This window comes from Corvus cornix, chromosome 5 (genome assembly GCF_000738735.6).
Source record: "Corvus cornix cornix isolate S_Up_H32 chromosome 5, ASM73873v5, whole genome shotgun sequence".
Lineage (NCBI taxonomy): Eukaryota > Metazoa > Chordata > Aves > Passeriformes > Corvidae > Corvus > Corvus cornix.
Window position 1 is genome coordinate 43,892,839 of NC_046335.1, and position 24,618 is coordinate 43,917,456.

Sequence of the window (24,618 nt, forward strand, 5' to 3'; positions counted from 1 at the left end):
GAGTGGGTCCACAAAGTTTCTATTTATTGATTGATTGATTGCTTTATTGATTTATCCTTAATGTTGCTATTTCTCTATTGTGATACTTTGGAGCCCTATGTGATGGCCCAGCTATCTCTCTACCCTAACTCTTTAGCTTCTTGGCAGGTCCTAACAAAACAAGGTATGTTTTGGACACAGGCAGTGCTCTGAGGGGTGTGTTAGGGTCTGGCATGGCCTTGGTTCTGAGAGCAGCACCCTGCAGAGGGAGAGAGGCACTCTAACCATGGAACAACCCGCTGATTTCCAGCTCCCAGGGAGCATGGCACGCAGACAGAAACACTGAAAATAACTGGAAAACTCAGTGGCCTCCAGCTGCCCCAGCTTATATCCCCCCCAAACAGTGGGAACAGAAGCGTTCTTTGAATTTTAATGTGTGTTAATCAGAGGTTTTCGCCAAGAAAACTCCCTAGTGCAACCAACGAAATTCCCCTCGTTCGTTCCTACGGAAATGAACTTGTCTGTGTTCACGTTGTGCCGGTATTTCACTTCCTTAAAATCGCCCGCTGTCCCAAGCCACCGGGAGAGGTTCCCCTCTGCGCTCGCCCTGGGGGAGGCAGCGCACCCGGCTTCGGTGCCTGCAGGAGTCCCCAAGGCACAGCTGAGGGGGGAGAGCAAGTTGTTTCTAACAAGCATTTGGCTTGCATTGAGGCACGGCTTTCTGTTGACTCCCAACACACATCACCACCCCCACCACCCCCCGGCTTTCAGCGCCTTGTTTCGAACAGCGCTCAGGACAGAGCGGAGCCGAGAGCATCCTGGTGGCTCGTCACAAAAGCATCAGCAGCGCGGAGCGAACCCCAGCCCAGCGCTGCCACAGCCACAGGTGGCGACACTTCTGTGCACGCTGCGGAGGGGTGACAGTGACACCGACGCCGCAGCTCCCGCGGCTCTGCCAGCCCGGCCCGCCCCCGCGGCGCTGCCCCTCCGCGGCGGCAGAGGGCGCTCCGTCCGAGACGCGGCTCCGGCGCTTCCCGAGGAGAAGCGGAAGCGGCGGCGAGCGGGGAGCGGCCGCGGGTCGCGGTGAGTCCGGCGGAACGCGGGGGCGGCCGGGAGGGTGGGGGCTGCGGCGGGCCCGGCCGGCCGGACCCGGGGAGCGAGGGCCCGGCCGCATTCTGCGAGTGAGGGCCCGGCCGGCGCGGGCCGCTGCAGGCGGGTGGCGGCGCCCGGCGCGGAGCGTTTTTCCCCTGGGCCGGGGCTGCCGGCTGGGCAGCGAAGCCGCCTCCTGCCCGGCCCCGCGGAGCTCTGCGGCCCCTGCCCCCAGCTCGGGGCTCGGGGCTCGGCCGGGCCGGGCCGGGGTTGCCGGGAAGGGCGGCCCGCGCTGGGGCAGGGCGCTGATGGGGCTGGGGCGCGCCGGCCTGCGCTGCTCCGGAATTGAAACCGTGGCGCGGGGCCGAGCCCGGCCGTGCCGCTCGGCCCGGGGCTCGCAGTCACGCTGGTTGGCCTGCCGGGTGGGAGCCCGGCTGGAGTGGCTTTGTCCTGCCTCTGCCCCGGGAGTGCCATCGGACAGCGGGAGGAGCGTGAGCAGCGGGTGGCTCTCGAGCTGTGGTGCAGCTTGTCTCGAGCACATCAGCTGAACGTGGGCTCTGTGTTTCCCACTGTGAAATGGGAGATACTCGGTGAATGCTCCGAGAACACGTTAAAGAGTAATTTGCAAGAGTGTTACTGTTTCTAAACCCTGTAGCTCTTATTTTCTAGTAGAGACTGGCAGTATTTAATATTTATTGTAACTTTATTAACACGAGTAATGAATTATAACTTCGGTAGTAATTTCCGTCAATTTCGTCTGGCTCAGATAGGTCACACTTAGTCTTTTCGTACTTAAACGGAAATCTCAGCTGTAGGTGGGAGGAAAATGTTCTAATTATATCCCTTAGACCTAGTTGTTAAAGCTTGCCGAAAGTATTCTCCCATGTTTGCCTCTGACGCTTTCTGCAGCGCTACACCTCAGCTATGTGGATTTTGTGGTGTCTTAGATACTACTGAGTGATTAATAAAGTATTGATTTGAAACTTCGGGTGCATTTTGCGGTGTGTTCACCAACTGTTAAAAGACTTGCAAGCAAACTGCTTTGTCTTCCTGTAGAATGAAAAAGCTGTAAAACTTGTGCTTCTAGTAAAAGAAGGGGGGAAAAAGTCACCGAAGTATGCTGATAAAAGCACTTGGATTATTTTTGTGGTATCACTCTGGGCATAATTCTTTTGCATATTCCACAGTACATTCAGCTTTTCCCAGGTGAGCATTTATGGATTTCAGTCAGACTCTGTTGAATGAGAACTTGTCAGGACATAAATGGCTTTTTAAGTTTTGTAGTACTGCCACACTGCAATACTGCTTTCTATCTTTAAAAAGTGCTGCTGTATTTCAAAAGACAAGGCACACAGTAGGTACCTATGCTGACAGAACTTCAGCATGAAAAAATATCTGAGGTGAACGTACATGCTTTTCTTTACCCCTTGAACTTCCATGAGTTTACTATGTCAAGAGTAACTTTTGTATCTCAGTAGCACAGATCAGCTAAGTAGATGAAAAAAAAAAAAGAGTTTTAGCTCCAGACCGTGAAAACTGACCATAAAAGATTCCGGGCATAAAGTGTGTCAGAAAGAAAATAAAAGTAAATGTAAGGTGGAGTGAAAAGGAGAAATGTTTTAATTGCTTCAAAATGTGTGTGTTTAATTCATTGTTTGCTTTCCCAGGATCTCAGATCGTTCTATTAATGCCACATACAAGCCTCATGCCTGTAGAGGTGGATGGGAATTGAATGTAGCCTGGAGACTGTACCTTGCAGAAATTACATTAGTTCACAGCCATACCTCTTCCTGCCTGTTTTTGAAGTGCTTTATGGGTGTTTACTTTGTCCCCACTAGGGCAGCATCTTACGTGCCCTGTAGATGTACTGAGAGGTATAGAAAGACATAATGCATATCTCAAAGTGTTCTCAGTGTGCAAAGGGAGAACAGAAGCCAGAGTCACTGCCAAAGTAAAGAGTTAAACAGTACTGTTCTTCTCACTAGCAGTGCTGTCCTTGTATTTGTTATTCTGAACAGTTCCCAGTAAATTCTGTCTAAAAGTTGATAAATTGAAGAAAGTTTCAGGGAATTTTGGCTTTGGTTTGTTTTTTGTTATGGAAAAATCCATGGAGTATCTTGGTGTTAAATAGACTGTAGTATGCTTCCACTGCTCACTAAAATTAAATTTGTTTCGACATACTTAAGTAGGATAAAATATGAATGTAACTGTGAGTGTGCCACCATCTAGTCTCCTAAGTAACATTCTAGCATGAAAATACTTATGTGATTAAAGCCTGACAGCATTCTTTACAAATAAAGAGAAATCACCTGGAAAACTTCAGAAACCCCCAAGGGCTGCTCTGCTCTAGTCAGGAGCTCTTGATAGTCTAATGAGCTCTGAATGTTGTATGATTGTGTTTGCCTCAAACAAAAATTTTTCTTTCAAGTCTTCAAGTTGACATGTTAAAATGGTGTGAGTATGGTGGTCATCCTAAAGACCTGGATGTCTTAACAGTTACTGCTATTAGCAAAAAAGAAAGTTCGTATCTCAACAGAGTATTAGCAACATGCTTGTGGAGTTTTACAAGAAACCAGAATTTAGTTTTTGCAGTTACAAGTTCTGCCCGAATCTCCTATTGCTTCAGCTTGTCTAGCCATTTGATAGCTTTGAAATGAAAGTGTTTTATAAGTATTAATTAAAAGGCATTAGCATAATTTCATGTGTTCTGCCTGGATGAGGCCATAGTGATGATAGCTACAAACCTCATAGTGGAAACACATGGTGCTTATCAGTTATCAGTAGACCATGGATTAATGTGCCTGGGAATAGGTTTTGCAAGTATTACTCCATAAACAAATTATCCAAAGTCACTCCACTGGTCTGTCAGTCTCATGACCCAGAAATCTATACCTACATATGCAAGGCAGATGAAGAAAAGAGAAAAGTTGGCCAGTTTTGCTGTCGATGCAGTGCTAAAGGCATTTGCCTTGGTGGGTGTGTCCTGGCCAGGCTGCAAGCAAATTAATTATATTTGTGAACTTTGAGTAAGAAAAAGGATTTGGAATAGTTCTCTCTATTGATTCCGTATTTATATGGGTAGTCAGTTTCCAGGAAAGGTCATGTGGAAATTAATTGTTTTAAGTACTTCCTGATTCATAATAAAATTTTTCTCTTATAGCAGCTGGTACTTCCCTGCACAGTATTCCTTAAGTTTGACACATGCTTGAAAATATCATTTCATATTTCATTGTAAATAGTATACAATGCCTACTTTTACTTCCTCCCTAATACTCTTAATAGGATAGTGGGGTTTTACAGGCAATCTGAAGATATTTTCTGGTACCAGTGATTTTTTTTGATTTAGAGGAGTTTGGCGCTCAAAAATCTATAGAAGTCCTACCTAAGCTTCATTATACCATGGGACTCGAAAAATCAGAGTACTGAGCTTTGTTGCATGCATTAATTTAAAATATGGGCAGTTTAAATTCTGGTTTGAAATAGGTTTTATCTATCATGAGGTACATTATTTGTAAGGTACATTATTCTTGCAGGAGTTGGCTCTTCTAGGCTGACTGTGCTATCTCACATCAGCCTAATCACTTTGTAATGTAGCAGTGTAAATAGCAACAGAGCACAGGTTACTTAGTGAAGAAAGGTTTCATTATGGTTTAAAGTTGGAGAAGTGGGATGGGGACTCCTGTAGTCTTAACTGTCTTTTCTGGGGCGTGAAAGTTTCATCCTTAGGGCATTCCCAGACTTCTGCAGCACAGGTAATTATCAAACAAGTTCTGTCCATTACCATTTGGCGTGGAAAGCACCTTCCTTTCTGTTGGCAAGCAATACAGCTGCTGCCTTGGAGAGAGAAATCAACTTTTGCCAGCCCAAGGCCTGGATACCTCTGTGCCCAAGCTAAAGCCCATTATCTCCAGAATCAGCAGGTCTGACAGCACTTCCTAGCTCTAGAAAAGGCCATTTCAGGTACATTACCAAACATAGTTTAAGACTTTCTCTGCTTGAGAAACTTCACACTATCGAAAGCAAGAATTACTATGTAACGATCCAGTTTAATTGCAGTTGTTCCTGGATCTGAAAGCTGGATGTTGTGAAAAAAAAAAGGTATAGAGAGCAGTCTAGAAAACTGTTTAATATATTAAACGACTAACATTTTAAAAAAGGATAAGTTCACAAGGCTGTGGTGTACACAAGATATTTTAAATCATTATTTGGATATTGTTGTACTTGCATTTGACTCAATTTTGTTCAGCATAGAGGAAGAATAGCAGCTCTTATCAGTAAGAAGAAAAACTGATGTGGTTTTTAGGAGATCTTAACTTTTATTTCACTGGAAATCTGTTTCATAGTCAAAAAGAAAGGGTAGCAACTTGATTTGAATTTTGGGATATATCCTAGTTAGGGCGTTAAAATCCATCCTTTTCCAGCCTGAGCATTTTTTTAATTCCCCAGGAGAGGAAGGTGAAAAACTGCTACAGTAGGCTCACAGACTGTCTTATCTTTACTGGGGAAAAGACCTGTCAATACCACTCAAAGTACACTTTTCTGTAGCTGTTTTTGTCCTAGCATTGCTCTGTCCAAAAAGATTAAACCTATGTTGCAGTCTGGGAGGGTAAAGTAACTTCCACAAGAAACAGATCTAATTACTAGTACAGGAGTTACAACTTATAGAGAAATTAGTTTAAACTATGGTGAAATAATAAGGCCTTAGTTAATTGTCTGAGTAACAGCAGTGTGGATTTTGATTTGGAAAATTGTACCTTGCCCCACACCTAAAATGTGTCTGGAAGAAGGAGGATTTTGCTCAGAGATAGGATTCCTCCTACTTTTATCCATTTCATCTTATCTTAGGTAAAATATGAACAGAGTTTAAAATCTGGCTCTTAATCACCTTGTTTAAGGTGCCTCTTTGTGCCTGAATTTCCCAATTTAAAAAGATACTTGCACTTCTTTTTTTGTGAACCACTTGGTCATATACAGATAAAAAGCTCCATGTAGGAGTGGAATGTATCACTGAATAACGGGCTTTTTGTGTGAGACTGGGATGTTGACTGATTGCACTGACTCATTCATTAAACTGACTCTGGTAAGGGAGTTTTGTTTCTGTAAACTGAATATACCTACCTGCTACGTCTGTAGGAACAATTCAAATGGGCAAGGAGAACACTGCTTGCACAGCACTTAAGCCTACAAAGTGTTCAACTAGTGAGATTATACCGAGTCAGGTCCTGGTTTCTTCTTTTATAAGAACAGTATTTTAAATAGTATGGGATTTTTTTCCTAGGAACAGCCCAAGAGCAGAGTCACACACTTCTTTGCAATTAATGTGACAGCTGAATTTGAGTAAAGCTGTTCTATATTTCTTCTTGTGACTTCCTGAATTCCGTTGTGACATTGCTAAAGGGATGTATGTTCCTCTTCCCTTTCTTAGTCTCACTAAATATACCCCTGTGGCTTAGAGTAATGTGAATTTTTCAGTCCTAGGCTGGCCTGTGGATTCTAATATCTTGCATACCAACATTCCCACTCTGTTGACCCAATTTAGTTCCTGTAGTTTTTCATGAGATGTGCCCCGTGGACTGATCATCCTCTGCAGCAATTGTTAAATAAGTTATGTTAGTTAACAGTGGAAACAAGCTGGGTTTTTTCTGCAGAGAGAAGAGAGCTACTGATGGCAGTCTAAACCAGAGATCTCTGTCATAGAGCATCTTTCTAAGCATTGATTCTTCTGCTTCCATTCTAAGTCATTGGGGGAGCTGGTCCTTTTGTGGGATTAAACTGGTCATGTCTGGACTATGGCTGGAGCAGCTGCTGAGAGCATTCTTAGTGTTTAGTTTGTATTGATGTTGTGTTTAGGAGCCCCAGTTATAAAGCCAGTTGTGGTAGATAATGTATAGGGACAATACATTGGGGTGGAAAACAGGAGTGGAAGTGAGCAGCACTTTGCGTGCAGTTCCAGACAGCTCTGCTCTAGAGTTATTTCTGCAGAAAGTGAGCATTGCTGACAGGTTCAGTAAAATTCAGAACTGTCATCCTGTGCTTTGAGGCTCTGTACCTTAATGGTATTTTGGAAATGTCAAGAATGCTGCTCTTCAGATACTTCTCATACCTCTGCATACCGCAACAAGATGGAAAGTCACGTATTTATACAACAGAATAAAAGTTCAGTTTTGATTATTCTAACTATATCTAACCAAAATATGGTAACTTTGGTTTTGTTTAGATAGATCTGCCTCTTTTTTTTACTCTGGATAGCTGGAAAAAAATAGCTCATAGAGTGTTAGCATGGGCAGTATTGCTAGTTGTTTATCATGTGGATGGCCTAAAGCACATTTCTGTGATGTTTTATGTGTCCAAAATGTATTTTCCATAAATGCTAGTTGAGGCCTTGTGTGATTAGTATTTCTTTTGATGTAATCTTCAAGTGTTGTAAAATAAGTACCCGGATAAAACTACCCATGTCTTCCTCCTATCCATGAACATTTTGTAAAAATGACTTGTGATATGCAAATTCTGATATAGGCAAGAAAATTTTCAGTTTTGTGAGCTTGTGGTCAAGGTAACCTTATTCATTCTGCTGCCCCCAGCATCTGCAGTAGTGATGCAGATAAACAATTCTTACAATTCATCTCTTGATTGGATTTCCATCCTTAATATATTTTAAATGACATAATGGTATTACAGGGAATTCGTTAGGTGAACACTGCAAGAGACTTTTGCCTGTACTGCTGTGCAAAAGATTATCAAATCCAGGCTTATTGGGCTTGTTTTGCATGCCTGGCTCCCTAGCCTTCAGACTACTCATACTGCCTTGCGCCTGGTGATAATCTGTGTTTTTCAAAGAAATGCCATTCATAGAAAACTAACCACAGTAGGATTCTAAGAAAATTATTGTAACTGTTAAAAAAGCAAGGGAGGGGAAGGTTTCTTGGTCTTTAGAATTTGTATTTGTTGTTAAGACCTTTTTTTAAGGTTCTCTCATTCAGTGTAGAAACACTAGCAATCTGTTTGGGGATACCAGCACTTTTTTATTTCATACCTATGAGTTCACCCTGCTTTGGAGGAGTGTTGTAAACGCAGGTTTTAGTATGCCATCCACCACTCTTAGGGAAAGGCGACTTTTATCTTCTGTTCTTACAATCAAGACCCTTGTCCTCCCTGCCAGCTAGCCTGGAAGAGGGAAAGGAGAGCAAGAGCTCTGTTTGAGTACTAGCAATTTGTAGATAGCTTTTGAGCTGTGGAATTATTATCCTTATCTCATGTGTAGCTTCTTACTCAATTTAAAGTCCTACTGGCAGTTCTAAAATGTTATCAGCAGTGCTGTATATTTGAATTTCATTTACAGCACAACAGCTGCTTGGTTTAGGTACTTGGACTTCTATTTTATTTGTGGTCCTGCAGCTAAGTTGATTTGAAATCTATATTGTGAATTGCTCTATACAGAAAACGCTAACTAACATACATACACTGCAAGGAAAATATGGAATTGAGCTGTTGCCCTCTAATAAAACTTGATTCTGGACAGCATTTTTTTGTGCAAAATCTATCTGAATGCCTTAGAAGTAAATAATACAGAAGGGATAAAGAAACATCTTCAGTAGGCATAGCAAGGACAAAGAGGATTCTTCTTTTTACAGAAATCAGATAGTCAGATGAAAAAGATTACGAACTATGCTGACAGGATGCAGTGTCCTTTCCTACACATCACAAGATAAGTAAAAAAAGATAAGGGGACAAAACAAAACCAGTGATTTTGAGTAGAACCAAATCTGTAACTCTGTTCTAGTGTTTCTGGTCGGAAATAAATTTTGTTCTTGCCTGGGAGGGAGGGTCTCGAAATATTTTAAATTAACGCATCTTTTTGCCCTGTTGCAGCGCACTCCTGTGTAGCCCTCGATCAGCTGCCATGAGCTTGCTGCACAGTGACAGCAGCTGTGGAGCCCGAGACGGGGACAGCGGCTGCTGCGCAGCCATGGCCAGCGCCTGCAGCGCGGGAGCCAAGGAGGAGAGCTCCAGCGTCGGCAGCAGCGCTGGCAACCCGCCCAGCTCTTTCTCAGAGGAGACACAAGGATACGACGTGGAGTTCGATCCGCCCCTGGAAAGTAAATATGAGTGTCCCATCTGTCTGATGGCTCTCCGGGAAGCAGTGCAGACCCCGTGTGGCCACCGTTTCTGCAAAGGCTGCATTGTCAAATCAATCAGGTAAAGGAACAGTTAGGGAAGCTGCTTTGAAGAAGAAATTCATGTACCAGAGCAGTTCAATCTAAAGGTCAATCTAAACTGCATAGAGCTGCCCAAGGTGCATTACCAGTGAGTGCTAATAGAACTCTGGAAATTTATGATTCATTTAAGATGCTTTCTAATAAATACTATATATGGCCAGAATGTCACAAATTTGGAAGTTTTATGAGCTTTAGATATTTTGCCATTTTTTACAAATTTACTCAGGTTATGAATCTAAAAATTTATTAAACTTCAAATATTAATTGAAAAAAAAGAAGTAGACAAATCCCCCAAATAAATTCCATTTCCAGCCCAGGATTATAAAACCTGTCTGTTTCCTATGATTGTTTCTCTTGATAACTACAGGAAACTACAATCTGATTTCTTGGTGCAGATAAGGCAATTCATGCTTTCAGTTCTTCACTTGAAATTAGGTGCTTCCTTGTTGAGCTGGAAGGAGAATGTGATGAGGGAATAGTCTTGAGCAAAGCACTGAGAGAGGAAAGCAGGTGGCATATGAGGGAGCGGGAATAAGATACAAAGGCAAAAGCAGGCTGGGCTTATAAAAATGGATGATTGAAAAAGCAAGAAAGGGCATAGAGTACCTTGTAGAGAGTACTTCCCTTAAACCTGGAATGAAGTCATAAGTTAGTGTTGGATTACGTTGATAAATATTAAGCTGTAGGATTTTTCCTTCTCAGCATAAGCCCAATTTTTTTCTTAGCAATTGCTCACTTAGCTCAAATGTCACTTTGGTAGGAATTTATATATTCAATTCTGTGTGATCCATATCGAGAATTGTCTCATTGTCAACCTTACTTTGCACACTTCTGTGTAGAGATCATTAAACTGTGTTCAATGTTACTGAGTTTTTCCCTGGTATTTCTATTTAGCATGCAAAATGGACAGTGCTTTCTTGATTGGTTTTTCATACCATTTTTCCATAGTTCTATTCCATTTCTTTTTCTTCACTTTCCATCATTTGTAGCTCACTAAATGAATAGAGTGCCAGCAACGATGTTCTCTGAATACAGTATTTTGTGTGTTTTGTGGGCTTCTCTGTCGTTTCTGCTACATAAATTCTCTGGAAGAATTTCTTCATGGAAGGGGTTGACGAGCATTGGAATGGGCTGCCCAGAGGGGTGATTGAGTCACCATCCCTAGTGGTGTTCAGGAAACAATTCTATGTGGCACTTCATGCCATGCTCTAGGTGACAAGGTGGTGATCAGTCAAAGGTTCTACTTAATGATCTTTTCTATCTGAACAATTCTGTGGTTCTGTCACAGTTGTAGCATATGCTGCTGTATTTTGTCATGGCATTCCTTTTGGAACAAGGAATGAAATGTTGGAGCTGAGAATGAAAAGACAAATTTAGGTTTGCATTTCCTACTTACAATATCAGATTCTTTCTAGACAGCACAGAAGTTTGTGTGTATTTACAGCACAGTTCTTGTTAGCATCAGTTTCATTAATATTTCTGAGAAACAGATCCAGAAAATGCAGAACACCACCAGTGTTCCCCCCTGAGAATTGATTCTGCAGAACCTGCTGAGAGATATTCAGTTCTCCATTAACTAGACCATGAGATCCCCTGCTCCCTTAGTCCCTTGCCTTGTTCGTTGTCTTCCTATTTCTGTGAGCAAAGTACATCAGGCTTTACCCAACTGCATCACTCAATGGTATTCATGTTATTCAGGTGCCTGGAAGAAGGCAAAAAACCCTAAACCTGAAAGAGTCAGCTTTGACTGTAATCGAGTTCCCTTGGCACAAGGAGCTGGCTTCACTTTCTGGCCTTTGCTTTGCACATTCCAACCTGAAGTCTTTCAAGAGGTTAATGTTCGTAATTTCATGCATGCTTGTATGCATTATAAGGCAGTTGTGCAGATAAAGACCATTTAATTTTGGAATTCCTTACTTGTTTTGTATGAGCTTGCTCTGTTTGTTGGCAGTAGCAGTTTTATACTCCTCTTTAACTTGGGGATTTCTGTGAGAAAGATAATAAGTCTTTAAACCTTCTCGTGGGATTATGATGTCTATAAATTCTGAAGGTAAATTAGTACTTAAATGTAGTGAGCTTTAGAAATGTCTACTCAGCAAAGACAACAGAATTCTTAGGTTAAAAACTGAGGGGAAAATTACTCAAAATTACCAAAAATGGGTGTCTCATTTCCAGTCTTTCACATCTTTTAAGAGCTATGGTGATCTTCTTTTTTAATCTTTATGTTTCTGCTGGTGAGCTGCACAGTTAGAGTCATTGGTTAGAATTTACAGCAATACTGGGTGAGAAACTGCGGTGAACCCAAGCTCAGAACGGGTAGAGAAACTTCCTTCTTAAACCCCAGGCATGGGAAATGGTTTCTCTTCCTTTTTAAATTAACAGAACATTTCCTCTGCTCAGTTTTAGGTTTGCAAACAGTTTTCAATGACCAGAAGCTTTTGCTTCTTTTATACCGCTTCTCTATGAATAGTGATGACTGTTGCAGTGAATACTGAACAAAGTGGAAAGTATTTTTTCCTTCAAGACTGTAGATCATCAGTGTAATATTTCAGATGTTTCATTGAGAGTAAAAGTTTTCCCTCATTCCCCACTGAACTCAGTCTTTGGAGGACAGTTTTAGTGAATGCTTGTGAAAGCAGGGAGGACAGCTTGAAGTGCCAGACCTCTCAGAATCCCTGAAGGGCTGAACTGCAGGCTTAATTGGTATCCATGGATCAAGCTATTGATTTGGATTATGTAGTGTCTCCAGTACAATATTGATTTGCAGTATGTACTGTGTACAGTACCAGATTGATTGAGATATTGAGAAGCTTCTACAGAACTAAAATGAAAATGGAAAGTGATACTTTACATTCTCTAAGTACTGTTTTTTTCACTAAGTGATTGTTGCAGCCTTCATTTGATCAGAAAAAATTGCTTCTCTTTATTCCTCATTTCCCCAGTGTCTTAGCTCAAGTGAACACAGAGATTAAGGATTTAAAATGATGAAGGATGGACAAGTATTTTTTTGAGTAATTGCTTCTTGTGACTTCCACAAAGAATTTAGTTGTTCATGTTGAAGAAGTTGTGGCTGTACTAGAAAAAAAAACTGAAAACCTTTTAAAAACTGGGCTCTTCTATCTTGCACTGTGAAGGACATGATTAGATGAGATTTGATCACAGTAAATGTCTGCCTCCCAGAAAGTCTTGGCAGCTTTTTAAAGAAAGCTGTCTGAAGTGCTTTGAAGTGCTATAAGTCATGGAAGGGGAGAAGCTTATCTACCTAAGTAACTACAAATGAGTTTACAAACATTACTGGTCAACAAAATACATTATTGGAAATTTTAGAAGAACTAACTTCAGGTGCTATAGCTAACTCAATTTCACTCCAGTCTTCTCCTATATTTTAGGGCAAAGCTGACTTAGGGTTTGTAGTAGAGTATTGCCAAATATCAGAACCTCTGTTTATTGGAAAAGCAGAGTTGTGAGGTAGCAAGGGGCAGCAGGGCAATCTTTGGGTGCTGGCAGTTCATCCAACATCTGGCATGGCTGCATTTAAAGTCTCTACCAACTGTCTCAGCTTTTCAGCTAAACCGCTCACTTGTTAAAATCACGGAGCAGGCTTTTCTTTCAAAGTTATTCTGGCTTTACTCTTGATGCCTGTATTTTAATCTCAAGGAAAATTATAGCAATATTCATTGTACTTTGTAGCAGATGGCCACTGTTTCCCAGGTGCTGTTGCAAATGGCAGAGTGCAGTGTGATAAATAATTCCAGCATAGGAAAGCCTTCACTGTAATGTAAGTTAGAATCGAGGTGCAAAAACTCAGTTCTGTCACAGGAAATGTATAGCAACATCTTTGTCTGTAGATGGATCTAAGAAATGTTTTAGACACAATCCTGATCCTTGTAAATAGATTTGAAGCCTGTTTAATATCCTACAATGGGTTATTGCTTTTTCCTTACTACACTTTCCTACTTTGGAAAATTGCAGTTCATTCTTATTTTGCCCTTTATCTGCTAGTTATATAAACTGGAGACTTGATAATCCTTATTTCAAATTAACTTCTTGTTGGCTGCTCTCATTCATGTTTAGCTTTTCTTTGTAGAAATAAAGCTGCTGTCTTATCAGCAGTCCTCCTGAGCTATCTCTATACTCCACTAAACAGGGTTTTTGTAACCAAGTTATACCTGTGAAAACTGATTACCTGTAGGTTGTGAAGTGAGGGAACAATTCTGGCTTGTGACAAAGATCACACTGATCATAGCTCAGGGAGCTCTGAAGCAAGGCAAGCTAAGTTGTTTTCTTTCTTCCACTTGTTTAGGAGTATGACTCAGGCATATGGTGAGCTTGCTCTGCAAGCAAAAGCTGTGAAAGGAAGTTCATTGCTTCTATTTGAAGTCACAACTTTACCTCCACTTCCTCTAGCAGCATTGCTGATGGAGTTGCTGAGCGATTATTTCCTTTTCCAACAAAGAACATCAATTCCCTCCTGGTCTCCACAGCCCACTAGGTTCTACTTCCCCTTGTGCTTGCAGGCAGTGACAATGATCTGGCCTTTGATCCTTGCACCACAAGTGCTCTCTGACATTTTTCCACCCCATGTATTTTTCCATTTTATTGCTGTTTCCGTTAGCACTCAGGAGCTTTGATACCTTATGCTTCTTTAACTGCATTACTTAATTGTGAATCAATATGTTGGCCTACTGATTTCAGAATTAGCTGATAGTGGAAAATTTGATGGAGATGATCCCCTTTTTTACTCTATTTCTAATGATTTTTGTATATAAATGCAGGTAGACAGAACCTGATGAACTGGAACAGGCTGTTAGTTACCTTGTGCAGGTTGCATGCGTTCATGTTCCATCAGATTCCAAACCTTCGCCAGTTAGCACTGACTTCCAGTCTGTTGGCTGTTAAAATGGTTTCAGATGCCACACCCAGTTCCAAATCCAGCGTAATTTTCATAGTTACTAATAATTTTTGTGTCTGGAGTTTTTCACCCTGTTTGCTGTATAATCAAATTGAAGGATGACCAGCTGATCAAACGGCTGTATAACAAAACCAGCAAACTGAGCAATGTGTGATGTAATGCCAAACAGATGAAGTGAAACTGGAAAAAAAGACAGTTTTGCTTTTTTTCTCAGCTGTGATCACCTTGGCTGTTTATAAAATGAGAAAGAAATGAGAGGAGGTCCAAGAAAGTTTAAAGAATTCTTTTGCAGGAGTATGTGAAATATTCTTTGATGTTTGAGCTGTATGAAGTACTTAAAGAAACAGGACTCTTAAGTTCTTAGTGTATTTACATATTCCTCAAGTTTGTTTCCAGAGTACTTAACATGGCATTTGTACAAATAAAGTGTGTTTGAGTTTGAAAAGTGCTGCAACCCCAGTCATGCCACCTCCAGTGAAACTGTGTTTTCAATTTTTCTGAAATACCTTCCATATTTTCTGGTCATTGCCACATAAATACCATTGTTTGCAAAGATCTTCTTACTGTGTTGTTATTTGGCCACTAATGTCTTGCTGGTGTAAAAATATTTTAAATTTAAGGGCTTGGAGATATGTTGGTAATACTGGAATATCTTTCCTTGCTTTTCTGCATTGTAGAGATGCAGGTCACAAATGTCCTGTAGACAATGAAATTCTGCTTGAAAATCAACTTTTTCCTGACAACTTCGCCAAACGGGAAATCCTTTCATTAATGGTTAAGTGTCCCAACAAGGGCTGCAGTATGAAGATGGAGCTCAGGCACTTAGAGGTGAGAATTAGTTTTGAAAATACGGAACCTTGTTTTCACAGAGAAGTAAAAATTCCAAATAACTTAAATAGACGGTCATACCTGGTACTCATTTATGCTTGATTCAGTGCATTTTTCTTTCAAGATTATAGCTACACATATTTGTTTTTTGATGAGTATTTAATTGTAGTTAGGTGATTCTCAAGTGAACATCATAGTGCATGACAATTGTACTAATGCAGCTTTTTGTTGAGAATCATTCATGTCTTTTAATCAGCTATGTCTGTACTTCACATGTACAGACAGAGTATGTCAGCTATGTCTGTATTCACACAAGTTTCTTAAAGTCAGTTTAATAGTCTCTTGAAGTAGCTACATATATGAGTTGAAATAATTGTTTTGGAAAATAATATATGCAGTTATAAGGATAAATATAAAACTAAATTTTTACTGAGAGCTTTCTTAAAGCTCTGAATACATGAAACCCTGACCTTAGTAATGGGACAGTAACAGGCTATTGGTAGAGTCAGCATAAGTATATAAGGGTTTCCTTGCATGAAGGAAAGATCGTGATTTGTTTGTCTTGCACTGTGCTTTCTCTTGAAAACGGATGAGATGATGGTTCTTGTTTGAAATATCAAATCCCTCTTCTGCCCTCCTGCAGGACCACCAGCTGCAGTGTGATTTTTCCACTGTGGAATGCCCACAGTGCCAAGGAACCTTCCCAAAGAACCATCTGAAGGAGCACATGACCCAGGAGTGTCCAAGGCGCCAAGTGTGTTGCCCAAACTGTGCCACATCTATGGCCTATGAAGATAAAGAGGTACTTAGCAGGAGTCTTCAGTTTGTCAACCTGCATTCACATGGGTTTGCTTGGAAAGGCAACAGCAGTTAAAAAAAAACCAAAAAAAAAAACCAAACAACTGAGAGGTTTTGGTGTAGAAGAGCTCTTTGTGCTGCTGCACAGCTGAGAAGCTACAAACTCAGGACATGAGCCTAGAACAGGCAAAAGCTGGGGAGAGATTGTCCTTAAATACAAACTTACTGAGAACCATGTGATGTGAGGAGACTTGTGTAAGAGCCATTGATTTCTGACCTTACCATCAGAGTGGCCAGTATCTACTGCCAGTGGAATACAAAAAGCAGTATTTACATTTGCAGATTTTATGCCTGGGAGAGAGGATGTATCAGGAGAGAAATCTTTTGGGGATATCTGCTACCACACAAGACCAAGATAATTTCTGAATTCTTTTCCTGGCTCTGCTTTTTTCACTTGGGTGATACTGAGGATAATACTTTCCTTTTGCTGTTACCATTTCTTTATCTCTGTATGGATGTGTTCTATCTCAAGGACTATTAAATGTCATTATATTAATATTGTGAATTGTCAATCAAACATACTTAACATAGTCCACCAATACAAATAAAAAACAAACAAAAAAAGCTTTCATATAGCTCCAGTACAATTGAATGTAAATTTTAGAAACTTCTGGTTAAATTCAGACTTCTTTGGAGCATAAGAGCTTTAGGAAATAAAGTAGCTGCAACTTCATGAATCTCTTGTGTAAGTCCAGGAAAAAACAGTAATAGAAAACATACTGTTCAGGGTAAAGGGATTGGTTTTGTTTCACAGTTGCATACAGCTAAATGCAAAATTTGGAACATAAATAAAAATCTAATGTCTGATCAAGGGTGATTAGCCCTTTCTTAAATTGGGTAACCTTACTGATGCTTTCTCCCCTTTCTTTTTTCTGTTTGATCACTAAGCTTCATGACCAAACCTGCCCACTTGCCAATGTATTTTGTGAATATTGCAACACAGTGCTCATCAGAGAGCAGGTAAGAGACTCCCTTTTTCTCTGTTTATTCTGAGTCAGATGTTTCATATTTACATTGCTTCTTTAATCTGAAGTTAAACTTGGAGATGCAGTTTGTCTGCTAGCTAATAAAGCACTGCCTGCCTCTCTCTGAAAATGTCCAGCGCAGGTGTGATCCTCCCTTAAATGCTGTTCCAGCTTCCAGTTGCAGTCTGGCAAACCCCTGTAGGATTTTGGCTGCACATCACATTGTTCAGCTGTACTGCTTCTTGATGCATGTCTTTGATCTTGGATGGAACTTAAAAAATGCCAACAACTGCCAGTGGTTATGACTGACATTACAAGAGGAGGCTTTGATTTGGGCAGATGGGGAGAGCATTTGTACTTGAAAGCCACTGTTGGAAAGTAGCTATAAGTAAATTCACTATCAAACTGCAGATGCTGGCTGGAATTCTGCTTGTCCATTACTATTGTAATAGCCATTATTATTTCATCTATTCAGTATTAACTTCATTGGCAGGAAAATGGTAATTGTTGATTTATTTAATTTGGAATGGCAACTGTGTTGATGGCCTGGGTTAAAATAAAGAATGATCTTCTAAAGTCCTGAAAAACAGAATTGAGCTTAGTAATGACAATGGGAAAGGTCTGTTGTCAGGTAATGAACTGCAGAAGTGGGGAACAGAGAATGCTAAACATTCTCAATAATAGCTGACCTGTATTAGCCTTGTGTTGTGCTTCATGATGATATTGAAACAAGGCAAACACCTGGGGTTATATAAACAGGAATTCTGCCTGTGAAACACACAACTCTCCTTTGCTCTCTTTAGGGCTTGTAAGGCATCAACTGAAGTTGTCATGCTTTTGAGGGAGGGTAGATAGGGAGGATCCAGAGCAGTGAGATGACTGATCTGGATCTGGAAAACAGGGACCACAAAAAAAATTGAAGAGAGACACAATAAGTATGTGCAAGTAGCCCTTCAGAAGGGAAGGAAACGGACACGATCTGGCTGGAGGATAGGCTGGAAACAAAAGGTGTTTGGTCTAGCAAGGAAACTTGAATGCTTTCTGAGGCCTAACGTAAGAACAAAGTCAATGAATTGTTACAGTACATACAACTAGGATGTAGAATTTTTACCATCAGCTAACATTTTTGTTCCAAACTTCCATATTCCTTTAAGAAATTATGTAGGTATAAGCTGATCTGACTTCAGGTACCTCTTCAGAATCCATCCAGCTGTATCGTTTTTGGATGTTATAAGAGAATACTCTTGATGAAGAAGTAATATCAAATCTGATTTGTTTTAGATGCCTAACCATTATGACAATGATTGTCCTACTGCCCCGGTACCATGTTTTTACAGTGCCTTTGGGTGTCCTGAAAAGGTAAGCCTTCTATCAGTACCATGGATTGCAGACCTTCTGCATGATTTTGTCTATTGGTTCTTTAATGTGTTCTCCTATTCTTGTCTCATTCACCAACCCAAAATCTTCAATGATTTGTGGTTGTAGGTTTTTTGTTTTGAGGTATCTTAATTCTGAAACCTACATGTTGATACATTGCATTTCAAAATTGCCTTTTCAAATTGAAAAAGCTCTGTGAACAATTTGCTTGATGACCTTGCTTTTATTATTTCATGTTTTCTCAGCCTTCTTGTCAATAAAGTAGCTTCTAGCATTTCTTCCAAAGCTGTGGCCAAATACACTTACGAGTCCTAGAGTTCCATAAAGAAAATCAATTTTATTAAATTCTAAAATTATTAGTCTAGATACTCTTATTTCTAGTTTTTTAATACCTCTTTGTAAAAATGGGTCTTTCCCTTTCATTTGCACATCAGTTTTCATACACCATTTGGTACTGTGAAGCATTTTAGGAAATCAATGAAGGGAGTAAAGTGCTGATTTAGAACACAGGAAAAATTCTATATATATGTATCACTATCAGTCTTTCACCATGTCTTTATTTTGAGTTGAACAATGTTACTGAAAGTGTACACCATAATTAATGATGGTTTCATAGGGAAATTATCACTCCTACAAAACCTGAATTTTTTTATCATGAATGCTCATTAACAAGAAGGTGACCCTGAATAAACACCTAGTGCTTGCCTTTGGAATATTTGACAAGAGTGTTTTCAGTATAAAATACTCCATATTTCTTCATATCTTGTTTTTATTTTCAGGTGCACAGTTTGAAATATACTGTTCCTATTTCTCATTGTATGTACTACTGGAATACTTGCTGTCTTTTACTCAAAATTGCTTCCATTTGAAGTGCGGGTCTGGCCTTTAATAAGAAGCTGTTCTCAGTTTCTTCTGGAGAATTTAAATTTTGTTGTTTTCCTGGAGATGCTACAGCTTCTGTAAAAATACAATCAAAGGCTCCCTTATTAAATATCACATAGAATTATGCAACAATACAATATGCTATTAGTAATGATAAATATTCTATCAGGAATATTTTTGTGACATCTCAAAGTCCCAAGCCAACAAAAACAATAATGTACATATCTGATTTATATTGCAGTCATTTATGTCAGTTCTATCTTAAGTTCACAAGTTAACAATTCCACGCTGAAACCACCTCATATATACACTTCTGTTGAACCCCAGCTCTATCAACATCAGGGCAAAGACACAATGATCTTAAAGGTCTTTTCCAACCTAAAAGATTGTGCAATTTGTCCACTGGTATTTGAACTTCTTTTTTCATTTTTCCTAACAGTGATCGTAAATTTGGAGCTCTCCATTGGTAGTGTCCTATTGTCACACCTTGTCCTTGATTCACACTGCAGTTTTTCTCACATGACAAAAGCAACTACTTGTTTGATTTTCTTCAGAGCCATGTTTAATCACATCTGTGATTGCAGATGTTTGATGTGTTCCTAATGCCATATCTCTTAAATCCTAGATGCAAAGGAATGAACTGGCACGACATATGCAGGAGTTCACTCAGGTTCACATGAGAATGATGGCTCAGAGTTTCCAGAACATTAGTGTCACTGCTGCAAATCCTGTACCCTTCATCAATGGCCTACCCTTCGAGCCTGCCCTCTTCTCACATGTGTCACATGCTGCATATGACTGCAATCCAGAAGTTGAAAACTTCAAGGAAACTATTCAGCAGTTGGAAGGTCGTCTGGTAAGACAAGATCACCAAATCAGGGAACTCATTGCTAAAATGGAGACTCAGAACACTCACATGGCAGAACTCAAACGTACTATCCGAAGCTTGGAGGGAAAGATTACTGAAATGGAGGCACAGCAATGTAATGGTATTTATATCTGGAAGATTGAGAACTTCAGTGGACTGCAGAAAGCCCAGGAAGAAGAGAGACCTGTAGTGATGCACAGTCCTGGCTTCTATACGGGGAAGCCTGGCTACAAGCTGTGCTTGCGCCTGCATATCCAGTTACCAAATGCTCAGCGCTGCGCTAATTTTATCTCTCTGTTCGTCCACACTATGCAAGGGGAATATGACAGCCACCTGCCCTGGCCTTTCCAAGGCACCATACGACTTTCTATTTTGGATCAATCAGAAGGGCCGGAAAGGCAGAACCATGAAGAGGTGATGGAAGCCAAGCCAGAGCTACTGGCTTTCCAGAGACCGACAATTCACCGCAATCCCAAAGGTTTTGGTTATGTGACTTTCATGCACCTGCAGAACTTGAAACAGAGAACCTTCATCAAGGATGACACGCTCCTGGTGCGCTGCGAGGTTCTAACGCGCCTGGACTTGAACAGTGTCCGCAGAGAAGGCTTCCAGGCCCGCAGTACTGATGGAGCCATGTAGCCTGCAAGTCCTAACCAGGGGAATGGAGCCTTACTCACGCTGTTCCACACAGATCACAAAAGTGATCTTCTTGTGCTTCATTTTCCACAAAGGCTGTGTTGCCAACATAGTTGATCTTCACCTGAATGGAACTTTGCTGTTGCTGGTATATTTTTTTCTCTATGAGGTCATATGCTTAAATATTTGGTAAGGTTCTCTCCTGAAATAATAAGCTACTTCTGTAGCAAGCTAACTAAATGAAGTGTTAATCAAAACTTAACTGCCTACAGGAAAATCCTATTGTAGAACCTGTGCATCTCGGTTTGGTAAAATTTCAGTCCTATCAAATAGATCTGTAAGTCTTCACCTCAGTGCCTTGAAATAGATGCTGTTGGAAGGAAGTAGCAAAATTAATAAAGATGAGGAATTTTTTCTTTTTTTTTTTTCACAGAGCTTGGGAAAGTTGAGAGAGTTTCTGTATTGACTTATGTAGAATTTTGCATTGGCTAGGTCTCTCTTGAAGTTTGAAGTTAGGGTTAGGACTTTGTTCATGTCACCAAGGGTTCAGGTGTGCTTTGACCCTTTCCTCCTTCAGGAAGTTGCATGTTGATGTAGAGTTGATGCAGAGTTGATGCTGGTATTTCCAAAAGACATGAGGTAGTGCTGTGGAGAAGGCTTAAATGACTGTGAGCTGCATTCACTGAAGAAATATTTGTAATGTGGTCTGAAAGTGCCTCCCTAATTCTCTTTATTTTGATAAATCTTTCTCTAAGTGTGTCCTCTAGGCCCAGAATGTCAACCACAATCATCAAGAGATACAAAAGTTCAGCATTTGAATGAACTACCTTTGTGCTGGTGGAATCTCCTAGTGCTGGACATGTTTCAGGTTGTGTGGACACATGAGTAAAGGGATGCACCAGAGAGGGTGATGCAGAATTTGTTTTACTGTTGTTGAAACCTGAATTTGTACAAAATCTGAACTTTTGACCTGCATCTGTTGAAGTGATCTCTTGGATTTGTGGATGATGTACAACTCATGTCATCCCCTATGAATTCTCCGTGGGCTGCTGGCCATATTGGCATCCAACTGCTGAGGGTATTTCCTGTCCCTTTAGACAATAGGAGTTGGGCCAACTCAGCAATTTGGACGATAAGGAAAGCCTGCTAATTCGGCAGTGTGAGGAAAAAGTGTAATCCTGTTTGCTTTTAGGAAGAAAATCTGGCTTCCACAGTTACTCATTTATCAAACACTAGATTCACTGTGCCAAGGATTCATGAGGTTCCTAATGCTGTGTGTATTATTGTTTTCTGTACTGACTGATTGTATGCCATGTAAATGTTAGTTTTGAGCAGTCAAAGCTGAATAGTTCAAGTTCACTGGTGCTAAAAATTTTAACTTATCATGGTGCTGATAGAGTTCTGAATCTGTCTTTAAAAGGAGGGAAGAAAAACATTTTGTTCACCCCATAACCTAAGTACACATTCCCATACTGAAGAAAGAATTAAGCGATGCATGAGCTTATGTGTATTATTTATCCAAGCTAGTGAAACAACCTAAAGACTTGAGACACTGCAGCTTAAGATATACTGAAGAGTGTTCCAACTGTGTGGCCTCATCAGAGCAATACCAGTGGGGAAAGGGCACACTGCTTAATATGTACAAGACTGCTATACTTCGGTGGTTTGGGAGGATACTCTGCCTGCCTGCATGAGAGGTAAAGGTTCCAGGACCCAACCTACCACTTTGTTCATCATATCCAGATGAGTAAAATTTCTTCTGCAAGTAGAACCTATTAGATGGAAGAGGGATTGTGGTCAATGGAGTATTGTCATTACTGAAACATGGACTTCCTGGCTAATGGTAAATGCAGTTAGTTGCTGGTGACTTTAGTGTATTCTCTGTCATTAGGGGACAGGTGAGCATATATTACTCAAACTATGGAAAGACCTCAGCTTTAAAACCAAAGTAGGTTTTATAATGAATAGCCTCATCCTTTCAGCTGCATTGTGCTGGAGTGTCTTCATTTGGAGCACTCCCAGTAGTTCAGCCATTCTTACCTAAGAGCTGTCAATGTCCATGGCAGTGCACAGAGCCACTCTACACAGAAGGCACTGTACACAAGTACAGTGTAATCCATTTTCAAGCTGTGTTACTATCCTTGTTTTTTTCAGGATGCTCAAAAACTGACATTCTCTTTTGTTCCCCTTCTTGTTTTTTGGGGGCAGGAGGGAGAAGCAGTCAGAAGAAACACTCGTTTGAGAGCTTCTTCCTGCTCCAGGTCCTTCCTCAACCCTAGCAATAAGAAAAATGTCCTTATTCTCTGTTCAAATCATTTATACCCAAGACCCACTAAATGCATTAATACTTCCTTTGCTTTTGAAGATTTGCATTCTGAATGCAATTTTTGCTTTGAGCCTTATCTGCTAGATCTGATGTACTTCTGCCTCTGAGGAGGAGACTCCCTTTGGAGGCAGGGTTTAAATTATTCAGGTAGAAATTGTACTACAGCACAAGCCAATAGGGAATAGAAGGCTACTGCATGTATAATACTGTACTGGCCGTAGTAATATGGATGCTTTATTCACTGCTGCTGTTCTACTGGTTTTGTGTTTTTATATTACCAACTAGAATGCTGAGTGATGTCAAATTACTGTAATGTCAGAGTATTACATGAGAGACTCTCAGAACTAATTTGCTAAATGTCAGTTAAATCTTACTGTCATGAAAAGATTATAAATGTTAACAAAATATTTATTCACATACGAGTTCATTTTCCTCTTTTCCCTTTCTCCAAATCTCTGCTTTTGAGAACTTGTTTTACCATGGTGGATTGAGGTATAATTGCTAGAACTATTTAAATGGAAGGAGAAAGGTCTGCAGAGTTGTCTCTATAACAGATACAAAGAAGTATGGGGATTTAACCCACGTCCCATATAACTTGTTCAGCAATGGGGTAACTTAATGCTTTGCAGCATTGCTAGATCTCAAGGTGGTTATAAAGTGGCTTAGCTGCTTTTATCTTCCAAATTTCTGTTGTCTTTAACATGTTTTAAGTCACCCATTCTTATGTGTATTTGCAAAGCTGCTATGGCACAAATTTTCCAATTATAATATATTATGAACGTGTTATCTCTTTGCCTCTGAATGTTCCCCTGCAGGGCAGGGAAAATTATTTTGCTAAAAATGTTGGTATGTAATGTATATGTGGGAGCTCAGATAATGTGAGATTGTATAGAGTTGGTTTTTAAGCGGTCTCATGATATGTCTGGTCATGTTTGCTGTCAAGGGATTAAACTTGCTAATGAAATGAAATCAGGATGACCTTCTGTTCTTACTTAGAGATGGCAGCAGACCAAATACATTGATGATGGATGCAAAAGATTATTCTGTGTCAATGTTAAAGGTTTGTATTGGTTTGCATTTGAACAAAAAGAAAGTACTCCTGTTCCCTTGGGTGTATTGATTGATAGTTTAATATATTTTGTAATTAATGCACAGCTATTTTTCTGACAGAACTTCAAAAAATAAACTAATTAAACTGTGCACTGCATGTTGCATATTTATTCATATGGAGGGCTATTCAGAAATACTAATTGATACAGGACTGCTGTGGTAGTTTCTCTGTTTTGTGAGTTTCAGAGGTAGCTGGTATCATAGAGCACCAAGAAGGCAAAGAATGTATTTCAAGATAAAAACCTTCTGACATTTATAAAGGGTATTCATAGTTTTATTCATTACTAGAAGATACAGCTGCTGTATGATGATAGTAAACTAAGGGTTCTCATAATCATCCTGTAATAAGATGTAACTCAAAAAAGCTGCACACCTCTCTGGCCACACCTGCTTGCTTGTTTTATTTGTCACAAAAGCAACTATGGACTGAAACTTTGTTGCAGGATACTCAGATCAGAAACCAGAGGGAGTTCCTCTGTCAGTAAGAGAAGTGTGGGCTTTATTGCAGTCTCTGATTTATCTCAGCCTGGCTCTGTTTTTTAATAGCATCTGCAGGAAGGGATATTCAAAAC

The 24,618-nt window shown here is 40.3% G+C and overlaps 1 protein-coding gene across 1 annotated transcript; it reads left to right on the forward strand.

Moving 5' to 3' along the window:
- The first annotated feature begins 996 nt into the window (after positions 1-996).
- Positions 997-24,136, forward strand: TRAF6 (TNF receptor associated factor 6). The gene is made up of 7 exons (XM_039552593.1): positions 997-1,062; positions 8,938-9,264; positions 14,874-15,024; positions 15,668-15,826; positions 16,771-16,842; positions 18,129-18,206; positions 19,732-24,136. Exons 2-7 carry the CDS (start codon positions 8,969-8,971, stop codon positions 20,611-20,613), a joined length of 1,638 nt encoding a protein of 545 aa, XP_039408527.1. The 5' UTR covers positions 997-1,062; positions 8,938-8,968; the 3' UTR covers positions 20,614-24,136.
- Positions 24,137-24,618: the final 482 nt, after the last annotated feature.

Excerpts from the sequence above, each read along its gene's own strand:
- TRAF6 (XM_039552593.1), top strand. The coding sequence starts at position 8,969 with ATGAGCTTGCTGCACAGTGACAGCAGCTGTGGAGCCCGAGACGGGGAC. Across the intron at positions 16,843-18,128 it reads CAGTGCTCATCAGAGAGCAG|ATGCCTAACCATTATGACAA; the intron begins GTAAGAGACTCC and ends GATTTGTTTTAG. Across the intron at positions 18,207-19,731 it reads CCTTTGGGTGTCCTGAAAAG|ATGCAAAGGAATGAACTGGC; the intron begins GTAAGCCTTCTA and ends CTTAAATCCTAG.